The sequence below is a fragment of the Neoarius graeffei genome, chromosome 23, assembly GCF_027579695.1.
Source record: "Neoarius graeffei isolate fNeoGra1 chromosome 23, fNeoGra1.pri, whole genome shotgun sequence".
Lineage (NCBI taxonomy): Eukaryota > Metazoa > Chordata > Actinopteri > Siluriformes > Ariidae > Neoarius > Neoarius graeffei.
In genome coordinates, this window is record NC_083591.1 from 47,758,864 (window position 1) to 47,786,752 (window position 27,889).

Here is a 27,889-nt window from a genome sequence, read left to right on the forward strand (position 1 = left end):
CTAGAGAGAGAATAGTGTGCTGGATAAATATGAGTTTGTGCCCCAGGGAGAAATAAAAAAGAGAGAAATGGTAGGGAATGAAGTCTGGGCCAGCCTAGGTTATTGTAATGGATGTTTCCCTGTCAGTACTGCTACTTCAAATTAAACCCAGTGCCTAAGCTCTGTTCTCTAGAGCAAACTAAGCAAAGTCAGTGCTCCCTGCAAGCCTGCTCCACTTCCAGTCCGGATTCAGGCCAGAGGCCTTGTATCCCGCAGTGAGATGCTTATATAGGTTTACTTTCATTTGTGCCAGGCATCTTTAGTGAGTCACAATGGGCAGTATTCAAATTTGACGACTCGAGGCTCAAAATTACATCAGTATTTACACTTGGGAAAGTTATCTGTATTCGGAGATGGGTTACTCAGCTGCTTTAGTGCATTTTCCATGCTCTTCATTCAGTTTATACAAATTACCTGTCTGGAGCTTATGTTCCTGAGGTTGCCAGATTTTCTTACATCTGAAGGTGATGATACATGGGGCAACTTTTTGGGCAATGTTGCTGGCAACGGGCAACCAGGTGAGACACAGGGCAACTAATTAGGGCAACAGACAATTGGCAACAACCAATCAGATAAGAGTAAATCTATTGCCAGGGACACGGACACCACAAAGATGGACACAAACATTTGCAGAGGTCACTTTTGTCTTGGTTTCATCCCTTTATTTCGCTCAAGTAAGTATCACTTCTGGAACAAAACTGAATAGATACTCTGGTAAAAAGATAATTTGCCATCATTTTAACATTTATAAGTCAAAATAACCACATTATTCTGTTGATAAACACTCTAAATTTCTTTAAAATGCTACGAGCCGGCAGCACGGTGGTGTAGTGGTTAGCGCTGTCGCCTCACAGCAAGAAGGTCTGGGTTCGATCCCCGTGGCCGACGAGGGCCTTTCTGTGTGGAGTTTGCATGTTCTCCCCGTGTCCGCGTGGGTTTCCTCCGGGTGCTCCGGTTTCCCCCACAGTCCAAAGACATGCAGGTTAGGTTAACTGGTGACTCTAAATTGAGCGTAGGTGTGAATGTGAGTGTGAATGGTTGTCTGTGTCTATGTGTCAGCCCTGTGATGACCTGGCGACTTGTCCAGGGTGTACCCCGCCTTTCGCCCGTAGTCAGCTGGGATAGGCTCCAGCTTGCCTGCGACCCTGTAGAACAGGATAAAGCGGCTAGAGATAATGAGATGAGATGGGAGATGAGATATACGAGCCTCAATCACATATGCTATAACTAATAACCAACACATACATCACAAAAACATCATCGTTTAATTCATCTCAGCAAAAAAGAAAAAGGACATGGACCAGGAGATGGCTGCTGAGAAGGAAAAGGAGCTGACAGAGCTCCTGAAAGGCTTTCTTTCTTTTTTTACATCCCGAAGTTTGTACTGTTTTACCCTCAGGTTCCACAAGTAGCACGGGCGATTGCTCTAAGACAACGAGGGAGGCTCAGCCTCCTCTAAAAATGACGAACATCGTGTAGGATGAATTGCGCTAGGCTTATGTTATAGCTGACCTTATAACATTGCTATTTCAGATCCAGAATCATAGAAATATATGTGCTCAACCCAACTACAGTGTGAAATCATTCCGTTATAACTTTCCCCAGTTCGCCTAATGTGTGCGTGAGTTTTTCCCCCTCGTGACAGCGCGATGCAGCCCAGCCTCAGTGGACTTCAATGGCATTTGGGAGCTATGCGCTTTTCAATCTCAAAATGCAAGACGGTTATTGGACAAATACTGCGAAAACGCCTGCCCACGGACTCCGAGCCTCACAGTGGGAGGGACATGGCAGTTTCCGCGAGGAGACTGGTGATTGGTGAAAGCGGCCGGATATTTTCTTTGATTGACAGCTCGTTTCAAATATAGACAGGCAGCGGTGAATTTCAGTTCAGTCCCATGCGGATTTGCAAGTGCTGTGGTGTATTGTAAGAGATCAGCTTACATTTCGATTTCATTCATTACATACGGTTTCTACCAGCTTTTTTAGTTTGTATATATTTTCATTGTAAATAAAGTGAGTGTAAATATAGTGTTGTCAAGTTTGCTATCTTAGTTCCAGAAATTTCGTTTATTTGAGTGACTGAACTTGAACTTGAGGGGGCTAGTCAGCTAGCAAGAAAGCTGCGCACGGAGGCCAAGCATTGCTGATTTAATTTTGGCGAAGCCATTTGCCAGTCTTCCTTTCGAGGAAAAAATTAAAATTAAAGAGCAGGGTAGACCAACGCCTCAAATTGACTTGGTGAAAAAGGTAGGGAATAATACTCGTTCCTTTCAGCTCTCCTGGTACGAGAAAGTGAATTGGCTAACAGCAAGTGACCCACATCAACAACAGTAAATAGGCTACTTTAGTAATATGTCATGGATGGACCAAAAATATAGAATCTATTTAAAATGTTTATGCTGAGTATATTATATTGGAATATATATTTTTCTGGATATGAATTAAACACAGCTACAATTTGGAAAACATTTTTAAACAAAAACACAGCCGAGAACATTTCACACTACAGACCTGGATTAAAAGTGAAGGGTTATCAAAATTGTCAATAAAACATTTCTCAGTCAAAATAAGTAAAATATAGGGAAAGTGTCATTGAATGAAATGTGTGGCACCCAGCTCTATGTTTGGCTCCCCAAGGTCAGTGCTTGTGCCTATTCCAGAACACTCTGCTGTTACTGCTGAGGTTCCTGACAAAGAGCTGCTTTCAATAATGATCAATTTTTAAACAACATGCGACAATTTTAAAATATAAAATGTTAAAATATACCCCTCCCCCCAACACCACCATCATGTATATTGGACAGTAGGCTAATGGGCCAAAAGAACCTGTTATTTCACAGTTTGTGATGCTGCCAACAATCAGCCAGATCAGAGGCAAGAGTATGGGCAAAATTGATCTTTTTTTTCTTTTTTCTTTTAAAATCTGGAAATATCGTAACCGACCAGCCTCCCCTGTTTGAAAGACTACCAGCCGCCACTGACAAGTAGTCATGCTCTGTATGTGAATTACATCAGACGATAACTTAGGCAATCTCTACAACTCACAAAAAAAAAAGAGCTGTCCATCACTTTTAACTTGACGCAAGAGAGCTAACGTTATCCCTACATAGCTAGCGATAACGTTCAGCTATCTATCTTAGCAAAAAACACCGCTAGTTAGCTAAATCTCTATGGAGCGGTGGTTCGCTAACAGCAGTTTACACTTAGCTGAAAAAAAATCGAGGTCTTAATTACAACCTGAGCAAATAAAAATACATGTCTGTTGGCTTTCTAAACATTTGATGAGGTAAATTCAGCACTTCGGGTTTACACATAACAACTTACCGGCATGATAAAGATATAAGTCGTCTGTCTTTTTCTTCGCTCCACTGCTGGAGCTGCCGCCATCTTTGTTGAAAATTTCGGAAGCTCTCAGGTGGTCATGTGATTTGCTGCTAGCACTCTGATTGGATGATCTTAAAAAGTTGCCCAAAATGATCAAAATCGCTCAGATAGGAATGGGAATCTCAATGGGAAAGCGTCGAAGCACAATTGCCCGGCGACATTGCCCAAGAAGTTCCCCTGTGTATCATCAACTTAAGACAAGGTTTTTTAGTAGTACAAAAATAAACACGTGCCTTTAAACACGAAAAAAAAATCAGGAATGGAAAATGCAGACTGAAGGTTTAAAAAATGCTAATAGAATGATACGTGCATGTGAAAATGGCAAGCAAAGAAAGCTCGTTTTCTTCTTCTTTCGGCTGTTCCTGTTAGGGGTCACCACAGCAAATCTGTTCTGCATGTTTGATTTGGCATAGTTTTTACACCAGATGCCCTTCCTGATGCAATCCTCCCCAGTCTATCCAGGCTTGGGACCAGCACTAAGTATGCACTGGCTTGTGCAACCCCAATTGTTGCTTGTGCAACAGATTTACCTCAACTGCATGTCTTTTAACTGTGGGAGGAAATTGGAGCACCCAGAGGAAGCTCACACAGATATGGGGAGAACATGCACATAGAAAGGTCCCTGTCAGCCGAGAGGTTCAAACCTGAAACCTTCTTTCTGTGAGGTGACAGTGCTAACCACGGTAATATATGAGATTATATTACCGTAATAATATAGTAATTAATGTAATATACGAGACTCATTAGAGACACATTAATCACTGCAAAATTGGTTTCATTTAACAGTAAGGCATCCATCTTCATTACTCTATAGCTTATAAAATAGCACTTGATCCAGCACCTCCTATTCTACTGCATTTGATTGTTTTCACGTCAGGTGCTGCCGATTACGGTACTTGTGTGCACAGTTTAATGACACCATGAGATACTAACTCGAGGTCATGAAATTGTATTGTGAATGCGGCATGTAGGCTGTTTTTGGCTCAGCCTTTGGCTGAAGCCTATAGAGGCACCGGTCTGTATGTGTGTGTTTAACCGAGTTCGCACATGTTTAAGAATGCAATTGGCATGCCAGCCTCAGGTAGCAATTCCACAGTCGCGGTTTGGTGCCACTGCGTACTGACTATGTAAGTACTGTTACATAACTTCAGTTTGTGATGTAATCCTCTGTGGCTGAGTGGTCTAGAGCACTATCTAGTAAAGGAGCAGATTTTGCAACATTGGTTTGAATCCTAGCGTGAATGTAAAAGGCCGAGTTCAGACCTGCATAGGTCTCTCGTATGTATATTTTATCTGCAGTTTCCTTTGGTATTATGCAATTTCATTCAGCATCAGTAAAGTATCTACACATTTATCTATTGATCTAAACTGAATTAATCAAACATGTTGCCAGGCAAAACAAACCTCACCCAGCAGCACTTATTTTATACCTATATGTGGATAATGGTAATATTTCTCAATCATCAGCTGCCAGGTTATAGTCCTATGAAAATCCATGACCTTGAGTTTGACATTTCAAAGTCATTCAAGGTCAAAGGTCATGGCGGCAACTGAAAGCCCATATGAGACTTCTTATATGTTGATAATGGTAAACATCTGGCTATCATGAACCATTTTAAAGTTATAGCCCTTTGAAAACCCACAACCTTCAGTTTCACCTTTCAGGGTCACTCACGGTCAAAGATCATGGTGCCAAATGAAAGCCCATATGGCACTTCCTATAAGTTGATAATGGTAAATGTCTGTCTACCATCAACCGTTGTCGAGTTACAGCCCTCTGAAAATCTGTGACCTTGAGTTTGACCTTTCAGGGTCACTCAAGGTCAAAGATCATGGTGCCAAATGAAAGGCCATATGGGAGTTCCTATATGCTCATAATAGTAAATGTCTGTCTATCGGCAACCATTTGTGAGTTATTATGGAAAATATGTTATTTTGACCGAAAGGTTGATCTTTCCGGTGACCTTGACCCGATTACCCACAAAATTTAATCAGATGATCTACGGACCATCGCCCACCTACCCTGAAAATTTGAAGTCAATCGGTGCAACCGTCTAGACGCTAGATTGTTAACAGACAGACACACAAATGAAAAGTCGTGCAGAGTACGATACTTGCGAAAATCACAGAGAAACAGAAGTTATGGCCGATTGGGTGTTTTTACAAGATTTGACCTTGGTGACCTTGACCTTTGACCTTGAGCCACCAAAAACTAATGATGTCTTTGTGTGACCCAATGAGTTGTCCTGTGCATTTTGGTGAAGATTGGTCAAAAAATGACGATGCTAGAGCACCAATAAACAAACAAACAAACAAACAAATGGACAGATCAACATACTTGCAAAAATCTCTGATTTTCGCAAGTAACAAACCGCACTGATTACAATACCTCACCCCGCTTACTCTGTCGCGGGCGAGGTAACAACGCCAATAAATTGTTCACTTAGGCTACGTTCACACTGCAGGCTGAAGTGACTCAAATCCGATCTTTTCGCCCATATGTGACCTGTATCCGATCTTTTATTGACAATATGAACGACACAGATCCGATTTTTTCAAATCCGACCCAGGCCGTTTGGATATGTGGTCCTAATTCCGATTCCTATCCGCTCTTTTCATATGCGACTTCAGTCTGAACCGCCAGGTCGCATTCATCCGACTTACACGTCATCAACAAGCCACAAACGTCACTATTCTGCGCTGAAGTAGGCGGCGGGTCTCTCAAAAAAAGTTACAACAACATGGCGCATAATCACGGGCGCAGATAGAGGGTGGGACTCGTCCCACCCAGATTTAAATTCACCTCGCTCGGTTCCCCCCACTTATAGGGAGGAAAAAACGTCTATGCTGTCTTTCTTTGCATAAGGCAAACCTCACGGAAAAATCAAAAGACTAATTACCATTCGGTTTATTGAGGTGCACAGCAGTGTATACATAGTTGCAACAACTCACATAAAACAAAACAAAGACTGATATTCGGTTGGTTGAGCTGCGCAGACTGCACAGGTTGCGAGCTCGAGCTTGGTTGCTATGGTAACCCACAACAAGTTTGACAGGCATATCGGGGTTGGGGTTGGTTTGCTGGCAGCTTTGTCCCCCCCCCAGTTTTTTGTCCCCCCCAGTTCAAAAAACGTATCTGCGCCCCTGCGCATGACATCAATGCGAGGGACGCTTCGGGCTGTGAAGGTTCTGAATCTTCTCAATGGAAGGACGCAGAGGTTAGGGAGCTGATTTCCATTTGGGGGGATGCAGCTATTCAAGCTAGATTGGATGGGTCATACCGCAAACGGGCGGTTTTACTTCCGTAAACACTGGCCATGCTCACTGCGTGTGACGTCGTCGTATCCTGCAATGCGCATGCGGAACACTTTTAGGTCGCTTTTCGTTCATACTGAGGATCACATACAAGTCGCATATATTTGTTAATGTGAACGACCTCACAAAAAAATCGGATTTCACAAAAAAATCGGAATTGAGCATTAAGCCTTGCAGTGTGAACATAGCGTTATTGTGCTGTCTTGTTTTAAAAAAAATTGTGCTTACAGTTTGAAGGATAAGCTGACCGAGCAGTCCTCTGTTAAAGTGAACTCCTTGGTTCAGAAATGTTATTCATAATCTTATCCATGAATAATTCATAGATAAATAATAGCGTTGTATTTAATATTAGCCTCAAATAACATTTTACAGCTTTTTTCATGTGTTTACTGCCCAAATCTAAACTAAAATACATTTCAGAAAATTAATTTCAGCTTGAGATATGAACGATACTGATGCCTGGTCTCGTTCGAGATCGAAATCAACACCCGAATTTAAATGTAAAGCTGTTTAGTGGCAACGTTTATTCTTAAAAGCACTACACAAATAAAAGTGTATTGAATTGAACACTGAGTTTGAGTTTCACTGTCAGCCTACTTCATTATACAGCCAGACTCTGGTGTTAGACAAGACAGCTAGAGCTTTCCAAGTTCTTGTTTAATATGTAGGTTTAGATTTCTTTCCTCTCAGTTAATTAGTACATGTATCAGACTTGGCCCAAACTTCAACCATCAATCTTTAACAGCCAATGGAAAGCCAGCCATGTCATTTACATTATTGAAGTCAGTTTCAATAATGGATGAGTGTGTGCTTGCTCTCTGTTTCTTGGTGAGATCATAAGTTGGGCTAAAGGGAAAAAAAAAACCAAGACGCATTCAGTTATCTCATAAACAGCTGGTCAAGGAGTTTACAGATGCTGATCTTCAGAGTGGTTTGTTTGGTTACGAAAAGGACATTCATATTAACGGTTAACATTTCAGTTCAATGTGTTCATTTGATTTAAGCCAACCAACCCACTGAATCATCAATTAGTGCCGTTGTTTCAATATTGACCTGCCTGGTGAATTGATAGCAATTAGATGTAATTGGTTTGAATCTGCAGCACAAGGGAGCTTGCAAATAAATTCTGCTCTGCATGCTGGCAAGGATGTCTCCTTATGTAATGCATGTTTAATTTATAAACTTGCTAATTGAAGGCAGGGTGCTGCAATGATTAGTCGCAAATGGGAGTAATAATTGAATGATTTAAGTGCTTGGAAAGGCTGAAGTTGCTTGCTAATGTGTTCCAGTCATATGGAACAAGAAGTAGTGCGGTAGAATAATTAAGTTTTCCAACTACTCTTTTATTACAGTTTCTTAGTCTTGCAAGGCAGACTTCTAGCTGTAACCAGAGGGTAGATAAATGGGAAAGAACCATCTACTTTCACAAGAAGAAGCCGTTTGACTTGGCATTACACGCGACTCCTTTTAGAACAGAAATATACTGTATTACGATATATATATTGGAAATTATTATACATACAGGCCACTTTTTCCATGGAATAAAAACATGTATTCTGTTCCCTTCTCGTGGGTTTACTGATAGCATGCAATATTGTTATCATATCGCTTATCCTCTATGTATTATGCCACTATCCCCAACGGAGAATGACCATGCAATATTGTTACAATATCTCATGTTGTCAAGAAAACACGACGTCACTCATCAGAGCTCATGTGAATATGCAATGACAGAGCTTTTCTGCTGTGCATGCGTAGAACCATTTCTTTGTCGGCCAGGAAAGAGAGAAGACGAGGCTAATTCAGTGCTTGGTTTAAGCACTAAATAAATAAACTGAAAACTGAAACTAAAGACGTATTGAACACCCAAAAGGCTACCAAAACTTCATTATATATTCTTCATGCATCTTTATAAGAGAAAAACATACCAACGGACATCGAAAAACTGGTAAAGAGACACGTCGGAGATGTAAAACTTCCGCACTAGCGAGTGACTGTGACACTTTGTAAACAAACATGGCCGCGAACTTTGCTTCGTTAACAGCGGAAAATTTTGAGAGAATTTTGGCTGACGGGTTGCTCTGTTGTACGTAGTTGTCAGTGTTGATTTTAAAAGTAACTAATTAAATGACACAGGTATTATAATAATAATAATAATAATAATAATATATTTGGCTTGACTGCGCTAGCATTGGCCTGTGCTAGCATTGGCCTGCACTAACACTACACCGGCTAGAAGGGAACCGGACTGCCGCGCTAACAGCACCAAGTCGCGGGTAAGCTCGCGTTGGCCTTCGCTAACGCTACTGCTGAATGTTATACCAGCTAGAAGGGAACTGGACTGCCGTGTTAACAGCACCAAGTCGTGGGTAAGCTCATGTTGGCCTTTGCTAATGCTACTGCTGAATGCTACACTGGCTAGAAGGGAACTGGACTGCCATGCTAACAGCACTGAGTTGTGGGTAAGCTCGCATCGGCCTTCAAAAATGCTGGTATGAAGAGAGTGTGTATGTATAATCTCATCTCATTATCTCTAGCCACTTTATCCTTCTACAGGGTCGCAGGCAAGCTGGAGCCTATCCCAGCTGACTACGGGCGAAAGGCGGGGTACACCCTGGACAAGTCGCCAGGTCATCACAGGGCTGACACATAGACACAGACAACCATTCACACTCACATTCTCACCTACGGTCAATTTAGAGTCACCAGTTAACCTAACCTGCATGTCTTTGGACTGTGGGGGAAACCGGAGCACCCGGAGGAAACCCACATGGACACGGGGAGAACATGCAAACTCCGCACAGAAAGGCCCTCGCCGGCCACGGGGCTCGAACCCGGACCTTCTTGCTGTGAGGCGACAGCGCTAACCACTACACCACCGTGCCGCCCTGTATGTATAATAATAATGATAATAATAATAATATTGTCTGGCTTTTTTTCGTGATATATCAGATATATTCCATTCAGCTACTCATCTTCAACTCATTCAATATCATGCTAACTGAATGGAATACATCTGATATACCACTCAACGCCAGGCAGTGTTATTTATTACACATGTGTTCTGTTCCCTTCTAGCGGGTTTCATTCATTTGGTTTGAAAGCATGCAATATTGTTAGCATATCGCTTATCCTACATATATTACGTCATTCTACCCAATGGAGAATAAGCGTTGAATATGGTTTACGATATTACATGGTTGTCAAGACAACATGACCTCATATGTCGGAGCTGATGCGAATATTCAATGAGAAACTTTTCTGCTGCACATGCGCAAAAGCATTTCTTTGTTCGCCGGGAAACAGAAAGACACTTTGAACACCTGAAAGGCTACCAGCACTTCATTAGATATTCTTCACGCATATTTACAAGCAGTGGCGAACCATTACTATTAGAGCTGGGACCTGAGCTCAGCCAAAACTTAGCCAGACACACCAAAAAAGAAACAGGGCAAAGGATTTTGCAAGGGATTAGCGGCAGGCTGCCAGGTCACTCCGTTGTGTGTAGTTGTCGATGTTGATTTTAAAAGTAACTCAGTAAATTACACAGGAAATTGAATACTTAAATATGAGTGAAAAATAGTGTTGCAAGAGTGCAGCGTGGAAGAAGAGTCTGGAGACAGAAATCTCGGTCATTAGCCTGTGCTACGTGCTCTTGATAGCACTGGCTTGACTTAGCATTTGCTAACACCACTGATGAACGCTACACCAGCTGGAAAGTGACTTCACTGCCGCGCTGACGGCGTCGACTCATGGGTAAGCTCGCGTTGGCCTTCAAGAATGCTGATATGAAGAGCACGTGTATGTATAATAATAATAATAATAATAATAATAATAATATTGGCTGGCTTTTTTTCATGGTATATCAGAGATATTCCATTCAGCTAGCATGATATTGATATATTGATATATCATGCTAGCTGAATGGAATATCTCTGATGTACCACGAGAAAAAGCCAGCCAATATTATTTAAATGTTAGGTGTTTTATATTATGCTTACAGTTGAGCCGTTGTAAGTTGATTTAGATCAAAGTTAAAAAAAAAAGTTTTGGGAAAGGTTTCGAAGTGTTATTGAATTCTTGTAATCAGTGTATGAACCACAGCCATGAAGGTATTCTCCAAATTTGTTTGAGTGTACTTTTGTGTCATTTAGACTTAACTGAATTCAGTTATTTAATATTTTATTGACTTATTCTTTTAAAACACATGCACTCATAGTGATTAGAAACATGCGTACCTATAGAGACAAAACTCAAACAGCCCACAGTGCCCGATGTCTCGGCCTGAATAAATAAAGACAAGGTTTGTGACAAGCGATTACGTGATGAAACCGTCTGGCACGCATTTCTCAAGTCGGTCTCCCCCCTGCAACTCCGCTGAGAGACACTGAAGAGAAAAGACAGCACGCAAACACACATGCATGCTAATTAGCAAACCAGCGAATGTCGATGACTTATTAATGCTTCCAGTCTTTAAGCTGATGTCTTTCCTGCTTTGGACTAGATATACTGTAGATGCATGCATATTGCTGCCTATATACATGCACCATTAATAAATTAATAAACGGACGTGATCGGAATAAGGTTTTATTTGTAGTTGCCGTGATTTAATAACCGGAGTCTCTGTATCTGGGCTAATGTTAATTGTTGTTTGCTGTTTCTTTGAAGGGCCAATATCATGGTGGTCACGTTCCTGGTTCAACAAATTTTCCTCAACAAGAGATCAGACGACCATTTCCCCTCAGCTCGAGAACACAGAAGCTTCAGTGGCAGTCCCAGTCGAGACCACCAAAGAAGACCTGGAGCAAAGCATGACCACAACCACAGGAGATTGGGCAGTGGTGACTGAGGTTCTCCAGCTTGGAAGCATGACACCTGACATGAACAAAGAGGCTGTGCCATCTGTAGTTTCACTCAAGGAAGAAGAAGAAGAAGAAAAAAAAGATGAGGAGAAAGGGATTGGACTACTGCAAGAGGAATTTGGAGAGGACAGGAGGATAGAGGAAGAGGGTAGCTCCTTGGGAGATGTGGACCTAACAGAAAGTACCACCAAAACTCTAACTACAGGGCAAGCCCTAACTAGTATGTCTCCTAGCATCAAGTCAACTGTAGGTCCAACTACACAGCAAGTGGAAGAGATAACACCCGCTGAGGCTCGAGGAGAGATCCAGTATGAACCCATGACCACAGCAAGGCAACCTGACCAAAAAATAACCACCATGTTTGTCTCCATTCCTTCAGCTGGTTCTGAAAGGGAAGAAGGAACCCAGACCACCTTGATTCCTGATCTCACCACTTCGTCTTCTCAAAGCCTGACGGAAAGAGGAGTCATTTCTCCCACGGCTTCCGATGACTACCATCTGTCAATCTCTGGATCCCTGTTGCCTGGCAACCCAGAGACTGGCCTTGGCAACTCTGATTCCAGCATGAACAATGGATCTGAAGGTACGACTGTCTGTCTTTCTGTCTCTCTCCTTTTGCTTTCTATTGGACCTCGTCCCAAATGGCTGAATTAATGGGGCAATTTCTGCACTTGAGTGTTCGATCTCGACAAAATACCGATAGCCGGAACACATCTGCTGAATAAATTCTTGGCAATATCATTATGTTTGACAGCTGAAAAGCCGCATTTCATGTTTCCTTCACACTCTCTTGTTCAGAACATCTGCCTGCTTTTGGGAGGAAAAAAAGGTATTAAAATCCAGCAGTATCGGTGGGGTGTTGGTAGCTATTATCCGTCAAGCACTTGTATGCAGTTGGGCAAAAAAAAAAAAAGCACTAAAACACCAAAGGGATAAATATCTCATCAGATCCAGAGTAATTACTGTTGATAAGGCGGCTCTTATGAAGCACTCCATAATCCAGCTCAAATGCGGGATATTATATTAACAGAATATGGCGGCGCACTAAATATGCAATATGCAAGAAACACTTACTGGGCCACATTAGCAGCACTCCAAGCCCAAGAGCTACTCGGAACTCTTCAATACGGAAGGTAACTTTTGAAGCAAACAGACCTCTCTCTCTCTCTTTATTCCTCCCACCAAACCCCACGCCAGCAACGTTCAGCACTTACAGTCATCCTTTAAACCCAAATTAGATATCTCAAAGTCTCCCAGGCCAGGTTGTATTACAGCTACAACAAAAGACTTCAACATGAGCTGTTAAAAGGATCAAAAGCTGTCAGTGCTCCCAGAATATACTGAGTGTATAATTTAATTAGTATCCGAGTGTACTAGCCTTTTGTGGATCCGCCTTTGTGATTAGAAATCAATCTGTGTTACATCTGAGGAAGATCATATTACCATTTTTATTGCGTAAAACAGATCAGCTGTGGTTCATAGAAAAGCAAAGTAGACAAAATAAAATACATGATTATGATTACACATGATCAGATTCGAGAATTCAGCAGTGCTGTCATAGAAACGTCTTTATTCTGTCTACATTGGTCCTTTGTAATGTATCTGGACTGGCTCGCATATACAGGCATCCATGTGTGCAGAGATACACAGCGTAAAGTAAACTAAAGCACACTGCAGTATGGACACAATCGTTCATTTTATTTTATTTTTTACTTTGATTTGTTATTGTCTGGTGGCTTGTAGTACTTGAGTTCAGGACTCGTGTCCTAATTTTAAGGACTTGACTTGAGCACTGATGACTTGGACTTGGACTCATCTCATCTCATTATCTCTAGCCGCTTTATCCTGTTCTACAGGGTCGCAGGCAAGCTGGAGCCTATCCCAGCTGACTACGGGCGAAAGGCGGGGTACACCCTGGACAAGTCGCCAGGTCATCACAGGGCTGACACATAGACACAGACAACCATTCACACTCACATTCGCACCTACGGTCAATTTAGAGCCACCAGTTAACCTAACCTGCATGTCTTTGGACTGTGGGGGAAACCGGAGCACCCGGAGGAAACCCACGCGGACACGGGGAGAACATGCAAACTACACACAGAAAGGCCCTCGCCGGCCACGGGGCTCAAACCCGGACCTTCTTGCTGTGAGGCGACAGCGCTAACCACTACACCACCGTGCCGCCCCGGACTTGGACTCATACTCGTAAATTGGAGACGAGGACTCTGATTTTTTCTTTTTTTTTTTTTGTAACATGCCATAAAAATTTGGCATAAGATATTTATATTTCAAATCAAATCAAGTTTATTTGTATAGCGCTTTTAACAATAAACATTGTCGCAAAGCAGCTTTACAGAATTTGAACGACTTAAAACATGAGCTAATTTTATCCCTAATCTATCCCCAATGAGCAAGCCTGTGGCGACGGTGGCAAGGAAAAACTCCCTCAGACGACATGAGGAAGAAACCTTGAGAGGAACCAGACTCAAAAGGGAACCCATCCTCATTTGGGCAACAACAGACAGCCTGACTATAATATTAACAGTTTTAACAGGTATAACCCTCAACTGTCCTCATGGGGCCGTCCTTCACAGGAGCGGTGCGATAAAACTCCGACCAGACACAGGGCACCAGGATGGATCAAGCAGGTCCGAGGGGCAGAAGAGGCCAGCATCTCAATCCCATATTTATATCTACATTAATTTTTATACTAATTTCATGCAAGAGGATGCACAGTCACCTGTTCATACGTCATGTTCAGGAACAACTAACGTTAATGGCGCTAAAATGCCTGGAGAGAACGCCCCAGGATTGTCCGCTTTGCCTAGACAGACTTCTCGTGCAGTAGGGGGAAAAATGCACTGCTATGTGTTCCATATGTAGAAAAACTATCGAGGAGACGACGGGAACAACCTCGAACCTCAATCGTCATTTGGAAAGACTCCACCCAGAGAAGGAAGTGACACGCTATGTTCATTGCTGTCTTGATAGCGCGGCTTGCTTGCTGAGCGATGAACTAGCTAGTGTTAACCCTCGGTCATGTTATTTGCCCTGTTGATAGTGGACAGGGCTTGCTGAGCGATGAGCAAGCTTTTTATCTGTAGCCTATTCACTAAAATGGGGCAGTCGAGCAGTAATGTTAGCCCAACACAGTAGCAGAGATGGTCTCACATAAAGGCAGCAACAGCCACTGTCAAATGGTGCGGTTGGAGTCTTGTTCTCGGACTCGACTCGAAATTTTCTTTAACGACTTGGACTTGACTTGGACTTGAACACTGGGGACTCGAGACTGGACTTGGACTCGAGGTTTAGTGACTCGACTACAACACTGCCATGTACTGCAAGTGTGTAAGGGCAGCATGGTGGTATAGTGGTTAGCACTGTTGCCTCACAGCAAAAAGGTTCTGGGTTCGAACCTCTTGGCTGATGGGGGGCCTTTCTGTGTGGAGTGTGCATGTTCTCCCCATGTCTGCATGGGTTTCCTCCCACAGTTCAAAAACATGCCGATTAGGTAAAATACACAAGCCAGTGCAATATTAGTGCTGGTCCCAAGCCTGGATAGACTGGGGAGGGTTGTGTCAGGAAGGGCATCGGGTGTAAAACCTCTGCCAAATCAAATATGCGGATCTGCTGTGGTGACCCCCGAAGAAGAAAAAGATGCTGCAAATGTGAAATCTTAACACAGTCTTAGAAACGACGTGTTTAAACTAAGACAAACTGCATTAAAGTCTTACACATCAATGGGTGAGCTTTGGAACAGCACTTGTGTTAATTTGCTCACATTCACTGTGTAAATGATTTCAACACAGTGAATGTATCAGGAAGGTAAACATGGGTGATATGAACACATTATATGCGGTCCCTGGCTACACACATTGTGTTAAAAATATTCCTAAAACCCTACACAAAACAGTGTTGACACAAAATAAATTCATGACAATAATGCACTATTTATGACTTCAACACATTTATTAATCATGAAGTGTTAACAGTAAGATTCACAGAAATCAAACTGCAGAATATAAAAGGGCAGTTCTTCAGCAGAGAGGCCAAAATGATGAAATGATTAAGATTCCCTTAACTTGTCAGCTCAGTGATATTGCTAAAGTATGGACTCCAAGGCAAAATGTCCTGAAAACCATAATTAAAAACCATCACCTGAATTATAGCAATGTCGCTTCAAAGAAATCTTGGCTCGAATTTTAAGAAATGAAAGGTCAGGGGTTTTTTTCTGACGTATTTCCGTTACTGAATTTTCTTTCCTCATAAATTTCTGATTTTGCATCCAGAGTTAAACATAGCCAATTTTTCGATGCTTATTTAGGGTCAAAAGATACCCCATACAGTCTGAATTTTTTATTTAATACCATTATCTTGGGGCGGTACGGTGGTGTAGGGGTTAGCGCTGTCGCCTCACAGCAAGAAGGTCCGGGTTCGAGCCCCGTGGTCGGCGAGGGCCTTTCTGTGTGGAGTTTGCATGTTGTCCGTGTGGGTTTCCTCCGGTTTCCCCCACAGTCCAAAGACATGCAGGTTAGGTTAACTGGTGACTCTAAATTGACCGTGAGTGTGAATGGTTGTCTGTGTCTATGTGTCAGCCCTGTGATGACCTGGCGACTTGTCCAGGGTGTACCCCGCCTTTTGCCCGTAGTCAGCTGGGATAGGCTCCAGCTTGCCTGCGACCCTGTAGAACAGGATAAAGCAGCTAGAGATAATGAGATGAGATGAGAGATGAGACCATTATCTTGAGTACTGCAACTAAAAAAAAGTTACCACATTTTCCCTTTATGGGGGAAGCCATGGCCTAATGGTTAGAGAATCAGCTTGGGGACCAAAAGGTTGCTGGTTCAATTCCCTGGACCAGCAGGACTGGCCGAAGTACCCTCGAGCAAGGCACCTAACCCCGAATTGCTCTGGCAAGAGTGGTGGTCTACTTGTGTCTGATTAGCCAAAGAAATGCTGATGATGTGATCATCAGTTCAAGTGGTGTCTGACCAAAACAAAAAGCATTTTGCTCTGAATGTAATTCCGTTATCGAAGAACGACCCATCAATACAAATTCATCAGATAGAATTTCAGCAGTAATAAAGGAAATATCTGACCTAGGACCAACAGTTGTTCATCCAATTTCATGACACATAACAACACCTTCTACATTTCACTTATTTTTGTATCTTGGACTGATGCAGATCTGATCATCCAAGGACTCAGGAATCGCTGGCCGAGGAACGTCTTCAGATTTGTCCATTGGCTGCATAATAAATGAATAAAATGTTAACATTTAGGCAGATAACGCAGCAGCCACTTTTTTTTTAATTTACAATATTTATACACAGAGCATTTGCTATCACAGCTCACTTCCTTTTCTTTCCCCAACATAAAATCTTTATACTTACTGTTCAGTATCATGAGGCTGCAGTTACACATTCATACACCAACATTTTTACTCGATGTATTAAAAATATGCATAGTACCCTGTGGAGCTAGAACAACCCCAGGTACTTGAATCACATGCTGTACTGCCCGCTGCCTCATGCCTGTGAAGCTGGAAAAACACAGCATGCTAATGTTTACACTTGGGTATGGAAACGGCCGAAGTTTATCCTCATTATAATGAGCGAGGTCGCAACAAACATGGCGGAACCAGCAGCCTCTGACACAGAAGCAAGTGTTTGAGACCCTTCAAGCTCACAGGTGCATTTAGATTTGGATAAAACGTGATGTAATAAGTAAAGATACCAATTAGCGTCATTTTGTAAGCCATCATTGCCTGTCATTCACCTGTCCAGCAGCATCTTGGCAAAGTTGGCATCAGATGCCGCATTTGTTTTTGCCTTTTCGGCCGTCCATCAAGAAAGCTGGCCAGCCATATTTACTCAGCTTGTCTGCGATGTTTTTTCCTCCCTCTCTTTTCTGGCACGTTTTGCCTTTGACAGTGTCAGATACATACTTCCTTAAAATCATCATTTTTTGTCTCGATTTAGGAGTCTTCAGTCAATCTGGGCAATCCGCCATGTTTGCTGTATCTCCACGGTCGTGACCTCTAACCCGTGAATGACCTTACGTGACTTTTCGAACTGGCTGCTGAGTTAGCTGTTCATAAACAGACTAACACATGGTTAGGACGCCACGCATTAGGAAATAAAATGTATTGAAACAAGATGATGCATACCAGCTATGGAGATGGGTATCAGCTCAAACAATTCAGAAAGGGGTGCGGATTAAAGGATTCCTGAACCAGCACATCGACCTTTGTTACTTTAAAAGGATTGCCGTCATGGGAAATAATTGGGATAAGCTAGCCATAGCTATATGAGATACAGCTTAGTTAGCTTTACAGCAAAGTTAGATAGTTAGCAAGAAGAAGAAAATTCCTGCTTCATGATGCTAATGGTAAGGGTACAATGGTTTGTCACTGGGTCAGTACCCTCTAAGGTACTTATTTGTACCCTTTATATGCTGCTTGGGAACATATACAGTGGTGCTTGAAAGTTTGTGAACCCTTTAGAATTTTCTATATTTCTGCATAAATAGGACCTAAAACATCATCAGCTTTTCACACAAGTCCTAAAAGTAGATAAAGAGAACCCAGTTAAACAAATGAGACAAAATATTATACTTGGTCATTTATTTATTGAGGAAAATGATCCAATATTACATTTCTGTGAGTGGCAAAAGTATGTGAACTTTTGCTTTCAGTATCTGGTGTGACCCCCTTGTGCAGCAATAACTGCAACTAAACGTTTCCGGTAACTGTTGATCAGTCCTGCACACCGGCTTGGAGGAATTTTAGCCCGTTCCTCCATACAGAACAGCTTCAACTCTGGGATGTTGGTGGGTTTCCTCACATGAACTGCTCGCTTCAGGTCCTTCCACAACATTTCGATTAGATTAAGGTCAGGACTTTGACTTGGCCATTCCAAAACACTAACTTTATTCTTCTTTAACCATTCTTTGGTAGAACGACTTGTGTGCTTAGGGTCGTTGTCTTGCTGCATGACCCACCTTCTCTTGAGATTCAGTTCATGGACAAATGTCCTGACATTTTCCTTTGGAATTCACTGGTATAATTCAGAATTCATTGTTCCATCAATGAGGGCAAGCCATCCTGGCCCAGATGCAGCAAAACGGGCCCAAACCATGATTCTACCACCACCATGTTTCACAGATGGGATAAGGTTCTTATGCTGGAATGCAGTGTTTTCCTTTCTCCAAACATAATGCTTCTCATTTAAACCAAAAAGTTCTATTTTGGTCTCATCCATCCACAAAACATTTTTCCAATAGCCTTCTGGCTTGTCCATATAATCTTTAGCAAACTGCAGACAAGCAGCAATGTTCTTTTTGGAGAGCAGTGGCTTTCTCTTTGCAACTCTGCCATGCACACCATTGTTGTTCAGTGTTTTCCTGATGGTGGACTCATGAACATTAACATTAGCCAATGTGAGAGAGGCCTTCAGTTGCTTAGAAGTTACCCTGGGGTCCTTTGTGACCTCGTCGACTATTACATGCCTTGCTCTTGGAGTGATCTTTGTTGGTCGACCACTCCTGGGGAGGGTAACAATGGTCTTGAATTTCCTCCATTTGTACACAATCTGTCTGACTGTGGATTGGTGGAGTCCAAACTCTTTAGAGATGGTTTTGTAACCTTTTCCAGCCTGATGAGCATCAACAACGCTTTTTCTGAGGTCCTCAGAAATCTCCTTTGTTCGTGCCATGATACAGTTCCACAAACATGTGTTGTGAAGATCAGACTTTGATAGATCCCTGTTCTTTAAATAAAACAGGGTGCCCACTCACACCTGATTGTCATCCCATTGATTGAAAACACCTGACTCTAATTTCACCTTCAAATTAACTTCTAATCCTAGAGGTTCACATACTTTTCCCACTCACAGATATGTAATATTGGATCATTTTCCTCATTAAATAAGTGACCAAGTATAATATTTTTGTCTCATTTGTTTAACTGGGTTCTCTTTATCTACTTTTAGGACTTGTGTGAAAATCTGATGATGTTTTAGGTCCTATTTATGCAGAAATATAGAAAATTCTAAAGGGTTCACAAACTTTCAAGCACCACTGTATGTACCTTTTAAGCCCTAAACACACAGGTACACCAATGTCTTAAATTTGATGCGAGCTGCAATAGGTAGCCAGTGCAGGTCAGCAAGCAGAGGGGTGACATGGGAAGAACGAGGGAGGTTTTAGACCAGACGAGCTACAGCGTTCTGGATGAGCTGCAGGGGTCTGATGGCAGAAGCTGGAAGGGCAGCAAGGAGAGAGTTGCAGTAGTCCAAGCGGGAGAGGATCAGCGCTTGGACCAGAGTATAGGTATAAGAAAAGGGTGGATCCTTTGGATGTTGTAGAGGAGGAATCTGCATGTCCAGGTCACTGCAGCAACGTTCACTGAGGAGGAGAGTCTGTTGTTCATACTCAAGGTGAAGATGGAGAGAGCTAGCGTTAATGTAACATTGACCCCATTAGATAAAATTCCTTGACTGAAATCCCTCACCTGAGTTACTATCATTCCACTGATTTCCAGGGGGTTGTAAGCAAGAGTCTTCTATCTTATCCGTGAAAGAGCCAGTGTATTATACTGTGAGGAGTAAGTGAGTACTAATGATCTTCTAAATGTCTGGCGTTAGCAGTGTTGTTTACATCATCTCTGAGAAACGGAGAGGATGTTCAGAGGTGTTCAGTGACCACTCAGCTACACACATTATATATATTAGCAATTCACATTGAAAAGTGATTATAATATAAATAAAATGCGACATTTTGTGTACAACTGTACACAATAAAATGAAAACAAAATGCCAAGACAATGTCATTATCAGACTACTGGCTGCTGTTCGGCTAAATCAAACAGCTCATGCGTTAAAAAACCCGACACAGAGTTTGTGTCGCGTAGATCAGTCTACACATATTACATTGAATGTTGTAAACAAATTTACAGTTTGTGTTAATTATAAAACTAACACTAAACTCTGTGTTAAAAAAAAAGAATTCTTCCAACACAGTTTTATTTAATATTAACACAAAATGTGTAAACTAGAGTGCCACACGTACATAATTTGTGTAATTTTTCTCCACATTCCTTCTAAGAGTATGCTAACACAGGTTTGGTTACTTATACCCCCGCTCCAAGGGGTGGGGTGGGGGGTATATTGGTTTACCTCCGTCCGTCCGTATCTTCGTCCGTCTGAAACACCCTTTTTCTCAGCAACCACAAATCATAGCCATTTGGTACCAAACTTCGGCTTGGGGTTCTATACCGTTTTCAGGTCTGTCGCACATCGACGTCCTGTTTACCGACTGAATGTATTTATGAAACATATAGCGTGGATTTACAAAATTTTCCTGACACTTTTCTCAGCAACTACGAATCACAACTGTTTGATATTTGGTATCGAGCTTCAGCTTGGGGTTCTATACCATATATACCATTTTCAGGTCTGTCGCACATCGACTTCCTGTTTACCAACTGAATGTATTTACAAAACATATAGCATGGATTTACAAAATTTTCCTGACACTTTTCTCAGCAATTACGAATCACAACTGCTTGATATTTGGTATCAAGCTTCAGCTTGGGGTTCTATACCATATACAGTATACCATTTTCAGGTCTGTCGCACATCGACTTCCTGTTTACTGACTGAATGTATTTATGAAACATATAGCGTGGATTTACAAAATTTTCCTGACACTTTTCTCAGCAACTACGAATCACAACTGCTTGATATTTGGTATCGAGCTTCAGCTTGGGGTTCTATACCATATACAGTATACCATTTTCAGGTCTGTCGCACATCGACTTCCTGTTTACCGACTGAATGTATTTATGAAACATATAGCGTGGATTTACAAAATTTTCCTGACACTTTTCTCAGCAACTACGAATCACAACTGCTTGATATTTGGTATCGAGCTTCAGCTTGGGGTTCTATACCATATATACCATTTTCAGGTCTGTCGCACATCGACTTCCTGTTTATCGACTGAATGTATTTACAAAACATATAGCATGGATTTACAAAATTTTCCTGACACTTTTCTCAGCAATTACAATTCACAACTCCTTGATATTTGGTATCGAGCTTCAGCTTGGGGTTCTATACCATGTATACCGTTTTCAGGTCTGTCGCACATCGACTTCCTGTTTACCGACTGAATGTATTTACAAAATATACAAGGAATGTTTAGTGAGAGAGAGGGGAGATATAATCTAAGGGGAGACCTAAATTTTAAAAAACCAAAGGTTCGAACAAATATGAAAAGCATGTGCGTATCGAGCTGTGGGGTGACTTTATGGAACAGATTGGAGACAGAAATAAAACAAAGTGCAAATATAAATCTGTTTAAAAAAAGGTACAAAAAATATTTTTATACAAGTATATAGAAGAGGAAGTATGTTAACGGAGGATGATGAGGGATAAATAGAATAGGGTTGATTGTTATATTAGAACTAACTTAGTATATGGTATATATGGTATATATTTATTTATGGGGATAGTTTATATATTCATATTAACAGGGATAGGTATGTAGTCGATATTTATTTTTGTAATTATATATTTATATAGATATTTATGAAGTGTATATATGGTATATAGTATATATATATATTTTTGTAATTATATATTTATATAGATATTTATGAAGTGTATATATAGTATGTAGTATATATTTATTTTTGTAATTATATATTTATATAGATATTCATGAAGTGTACAACCCCGATTCCAAAAAAGTTGGGACAAAGTACAAATTGTAAATAAAAACGGAATGCAATGATGTGGAAGTTTCAAAATTCCATATTTTATTCAGAATAGAACATAGATGACATATCAAATGTTTAAACTGAGAAAATGTATCATTTAAAGCAGGGGTGTCAAACCTGATCCATAAAGGGCCTTGTGGCTGCAGGTTTTCATTCCAGCCATGCAGCAGCACACCTGACTTGGCTCATTCAATCAACTGAACTGTCTTCACACAGTCAAATACTTGCAGCCACACCCACCCTTGATTAAAGGGTGGGTGTGTCAGTTGATTGAATAAGCCAAATCAGGGTGCTGCTGCATGGCTGGAATGAAAACCTGCAGCCACACGGCCCTTTATGGATCAGGTTTGACACCCCTGATTTAAAGAGAAAAATTAAGTGATTTTAAATTTCATGACAACAACACATCTCAAAAAAGTTGGGACAAGGCCATGTTTACCACTGTGAGACATCCCCTTTTCTCTTTACAACAGTCTGTAAACGTCTGGGGACTGAGGAGACAAGTTGCTCAAGTTTAGGGATAGGAATGTTAACCCATTCTTGTCTAATGTAGGATTCTAGTTGCTCAACTGTCTTAGGTCTTTTTTGTCGTATCTTCCGTTTTATGATGCGCCAAATGTTTTCTATGGGTGAAAGATCTGGACTGCAGGCTGGCCAGTTCAGTACCCGGACCCTTCTTCTACGCAGCCATGATGCTGTAATTGATGCAGTATGTGGTTTGGCATTGTCATGTTGGAAAATGCAAGGTCTTCCCTGAAAGAGACGTCGTGTGGATGGGAGCATATGTTGCTCTAGAACCTGAATATACCTTTCAGCATTGATGGTGTCTTTCCAGATGTGTAAGCTGCCCATGCCACACGCACTAATGCAACCCCATACCATCAGAGATGCAGGCTTCTGAACTGAGCGCCGATAACAACTTGGGTCGTCCTTCTCCTCTTTAGTCCGAATGACACGGCGTCCCTGATTTCCATAAAGAACTCTCAAATTTTGATTCGTCTGACCACAGAACAGTTTTCCACTTTGCCACAGTCCATTTTAAATGAGCCTTGGCCCAGAGAAGACGTCTGCGCTTCTGGATCATGTTTAGATACGGCTTCTTCTTTGAACTATAGAGTTTTAGCTGGCAACGGCGGATGGCACGGTGAATTGTGTTCACAGATAATGTTCTCTGGAAATATTCCTGAGCCCATTTTGTGATTTCCAATACAGAAGCATGCCTGTATGTGATGCAGTGCCGTCTAAGGGCCCAAAGCTCACGGGCACCCAGTATGGTTTTCCGGCCTTGACCCTTACGCACAGAGATTCTTCCAGATTCTCTGAATCTTTTGATGATATTATGCACTGTAGATGATGATGATATGTTCAAACTCTTTGCAATTTTACACTGTCGAACTCCTTTCTGATATTGCTCCACTATTTGTCAGCGCAGAATTAGGGGGATTGGTGATCCTCTTCCCATCTTTACTTCTGAGAGCCGCTGCCACTCCAAGATGCTCTTTTTATACCCAGTCATGTTAATGACCTATTGCCAATTGACCTAATGAGTTGCAATTTGGTCCTCCAGCTGTTCCTTTTTTGTACCTTTAACTTTTCCAGCCTCTTATTGCCCCTGTCCCAACTTTTTTGAGATGTGTTGCTGTCATGAAATTTCAAATGAGCCAATATTTGGCATGAAATTTCAAAATGTCTCACTTTTGACATTTGATATGTTGTCTATGTTCTATTGTGAATACAATATCAGTTTTTGAGATTTGTAAATTATTGCATTCCGTTTTTATTTACAATTTGTACTTTGTCCCAACTTTTTTGGAATCGGGGTTGTATATATGGTATATATTTTTATAGGTGTATTAATGTAGTTTGGATTTCGGGGTAGTTATAAAGGGGTGGTAAATTAAAAAAGTATTGTACTTCTTCCCACTCCTTTTTTGAACAATGTGCGGTACTTTGTAATGTCTTAGCTCTTTGTTATTTTATTTATTTATTTTTTTTATTTCTCATTTTCTTTCTTTTGTATGTACAAATAGTTACATACATTTTTTATACATGTTCGAAATAAAAATAAATTCATTCATTCATTCATTCATTCATTCAAAACATATAGCATGGATTTACAAAATTTTCCTGATACTTTTCTCAGCAACTACGAATCACAACTGCTTGATATTTGGTATCGAGCTTCAGCTTGGGGTTCTATACCATGTATACCGTTTTCAGGTCTGTCGCACATCGACTTCCTGTTTACCGACTGAATGTACTTACAAAACATATAGTGTGGATTTTGATGCTATTTCAAGAAGCAAAATGCTATTTCAAAATGACAGTTTACCAGGATGCTATTTGAAACCCCTGGGGAGAGACACTGCTCTTTACTTACTTGTTTCAGGGTTCATTATTTGTTGAAGTCACCATTCATAATAAGAGTCCTGTTCCTTCGATTGCTTGCATTCTGATATAAGCAAGAGCGGCCTGGGGGATATGTACAGTAAGTGAGCAGTAGCTCATAGTTGATCTTGTTAATAGTAGCACTTCTCAAAGACTGTGTAATCATCAGCGAGCAGCTGTGGAGGGAGTTCTGCTAAGAGATGAACAACTTGGCAAGAAGTCTTTCTTTTCATTCTTTTTAGTACGGATGAAAAATTGGCATTTAAAGATGAGTTTTGCTCGGGCTGTTAGTGAAAACCAAATTGGAGATATATCGAACATTTTTCTCATTCAGGAGAAAGACCGAGGACAGGCACGCCTCCTACCCACATACATACGCCCACGCACACACACACACACACTACACCACACAGATTCTGTCCTCTGTGTCAAAGTCATGAGCCGAACCCAAAATGTGGCATTGCTAGCAAATCAAGAGTCACACAAGAGCATCCATTAAGGAAGACTATTCCTCCAAAGACTTGATAGTGCTGTCATGCAGCTGTGTCCTTTCCATTCCAACCCCTCTTTCTTTTACATACACACTTTCTTTTTTTTTTGCCCTAATACCACCTTTCTCAGCTCATCTCTCTGGAGCTCCTCTTTCCATCTCTATAAGCTCTATGCACACATACATAATCCTCGCACTCCTACGTAAATGTTCTCCAAGTGGGAATTTTCCTCTCGTTAAAAAAAAAATTCCTAAAGGTCATCCCTGACATAACACAAAGACTGGAGGCTACGAAAACAAATCTGACATGTCATCATTGTTTGCAGGCAACCATGGCAGCTCCTGTCACGAGCTGCTCCGGCTACTTTGTGTGGAAAGTTATTGTGAGGATATTCTTGCCAGGAACGTGGGCTTGTGTGCTGCCTGATTGATTCCCTCATTCGGTTCGGTTTAGTGAAAGTCAGGCTGAATGAGGTCGAGCTGCTCTCTAGCAACTCTCAGCTCTGTTTATAGGGTCTGCTTTGACCTTGTGTGTTACATCACACTTCAGTCAATGTGTTCTGGCGTCTGGGTTGCCTGTCAGATCCTGAAAAGGGGGTCGGACCTCACACACACACACAGACACAGACACACACACACACACTGTCCATTGTTGTTCTGTCTCGGCCTCGTTCCTGTATTGTCTCTAAAATCCATGAGGTAACATCAGCATCAGAGGAGTCCATAAATCTATCGCCGCCATCCATTTCACTTCTTCCCTCCCTGTGATTGGGCTGATTGTCTGGGTTTTGATTGAAAGTGTGTCTATGTGATGTGTATTCTGTGATGTGTCAATTCCAGTTCAATACCACTGTCTGGAATGACTTCAGTAAATGGTCTCAGAACTGGATTTGGATGTGCCTCGAGAAATATTATAGTACTGTATTATAGTAAGTCTGTTGAAAACCATAGGGAAGCCATGGCCTAATGGTTAGAGACCCTGGTGAAAATCTTTCAAGGATCTTCAAGGAGCCATAAAGTTCTTTGTGAGGGTCTTTGAGGATCCTGTTGAGGATTTCAACAAAGATCTTCAAGGATCTTTAAAATTCTTGGCAAGCTCTTCAAGGATCTACAAAGGTCTTTTAACTTCTTGCCAAGCTCTTCAAGGATCTTCAGTTTTCTTGCCAAGATCTTCAAGGATCTTTGAAATTCTTGTTAAGATCTTCAAGGATCTTCATCTCATCTCATTATCTCTAGCCGCTTTATCCTGTTCTACAGGGTCGCAGGCAAGCTGGAGCCTATCCTAGCTGACTACGGGCGAAAGGCGGGGTACACCCTGGACAAGTCGCCAGGTCATCACAGGGCTGACACATAGACACAGACAACCATTCACACTCACATTCACACCTACGGTCAATTTAGAGTCACCAGTTAACCTAACCTGCATGTCTTTGGACTATGGGGGAAACCGGAGCACCCGGAGGAAACCCACGCGGACACGGGGAGAACATGCAAACTCCACACAGAAAGGCCCTCGCCGGCCACGGGGCTCGAACCCGGACCTTCTTGCTGTGAGGCGACAGCGCTAACCACTACACCACCGTGCTGCCCCTCTTCAAGGATCTTATTTTTGAAAATCTTTAAAGTTCTTGAGAAGATCTTGAAAATATCCTAAAAAGAACTGAATGAAATCCTTAAGATCCTTTCAAGATCTTTGAAACCTTGAAAACCATAAAAGAGTCTTTCAAAGATCCTTTTAATATGTTGGCTATTAAGGATTCCTTGGTATATCCTTATCCAAATGTTATGAATCATAATTATGTAAGTTTCAATCTGTTTCCATCCTTGCCAATTCTGTTGAATTAGGATCATTAAAAAAATTTGAAAGATCCTCAGTAGATCCTCGAGGATTTTAAAGGATCCCCACAAAGATCTCATAAAGACCTTGACAAGGGTCCTGACAAGATCCTGATGAAATCCTTGAGGACTCCAGTTAAGATTTTTATAAGGTCCCGAAAAGGACCCTTTTTAAGGTCTTTGAAAGCTCCTTGTTAAATCTTTGAGGATCTTGGAGGAACTTTTGTAAAGATCCTGTGAAGATCTTGACAAAGATCCTGAAAAGATCCTGATAAAATCCTCAAGGATCCTAGCAAAGAGCTTAACAAGATCTTTGCTAGACCCTTGTTGAATCCTTGAGGATCTTAAAGGATCCTTGCAAAGATCTTTGCAGGGATCATTATAAGGATCTTTGTGGGATCCTTAAAAGATCTTTGTCAAATCCTTGAGGAGCTTCACAAATGATTTTGCCTATGATGACCTTTGAAGATCTTTCTAAGATCCTTTAAGGATCCAATAAAGATCCTTATCTTTAAGGATCTTTGGCAGATCTTTGACAATCCTCATGGATCCTTAAAGATCCTGTGAGGTTTTCATTAGGGGAAGCAGCTTTGGGACCAAAAGGTCGCTGGTTTGATTCCCTGGACTAGCAGGACTGGCTGAAGTGCCCTTGAGCAATGCACTGAACCCTCAACTGCTCCAGCAGGAGTGGTGCTGTACCTTGTGTCTGATTAGCCAAAGGGAAACCGATGATGTGATTATCAGTTTGGGTGATGCCCGGCCAAAACCAAAAAAATCTGTTGAAAACGC

General features: G+C 41.5%; 1 protein-coding gene across 1 annotated transcript in view; it reads left to right on the plus strand.

The window, feature by feature from the left end:
* Positions 1-27,889, plus strand: part of LOC132871305 (neurocan core protein-like) — a 184,996-nt gene that overhangs the window by 49,192 nt on the left and 107,915 nt on the right. Inside the window, exon 7 of the mRNA XM_060905420.1 lies at positions 11,407-12,183. Coding sequence (XP_060761403.1) covers positions 11,407-12,183 — 777 coding nt within the window. The remainder of the gene's footprint in view (positions 1-11,406; positions 12,184-27,889) is intronic.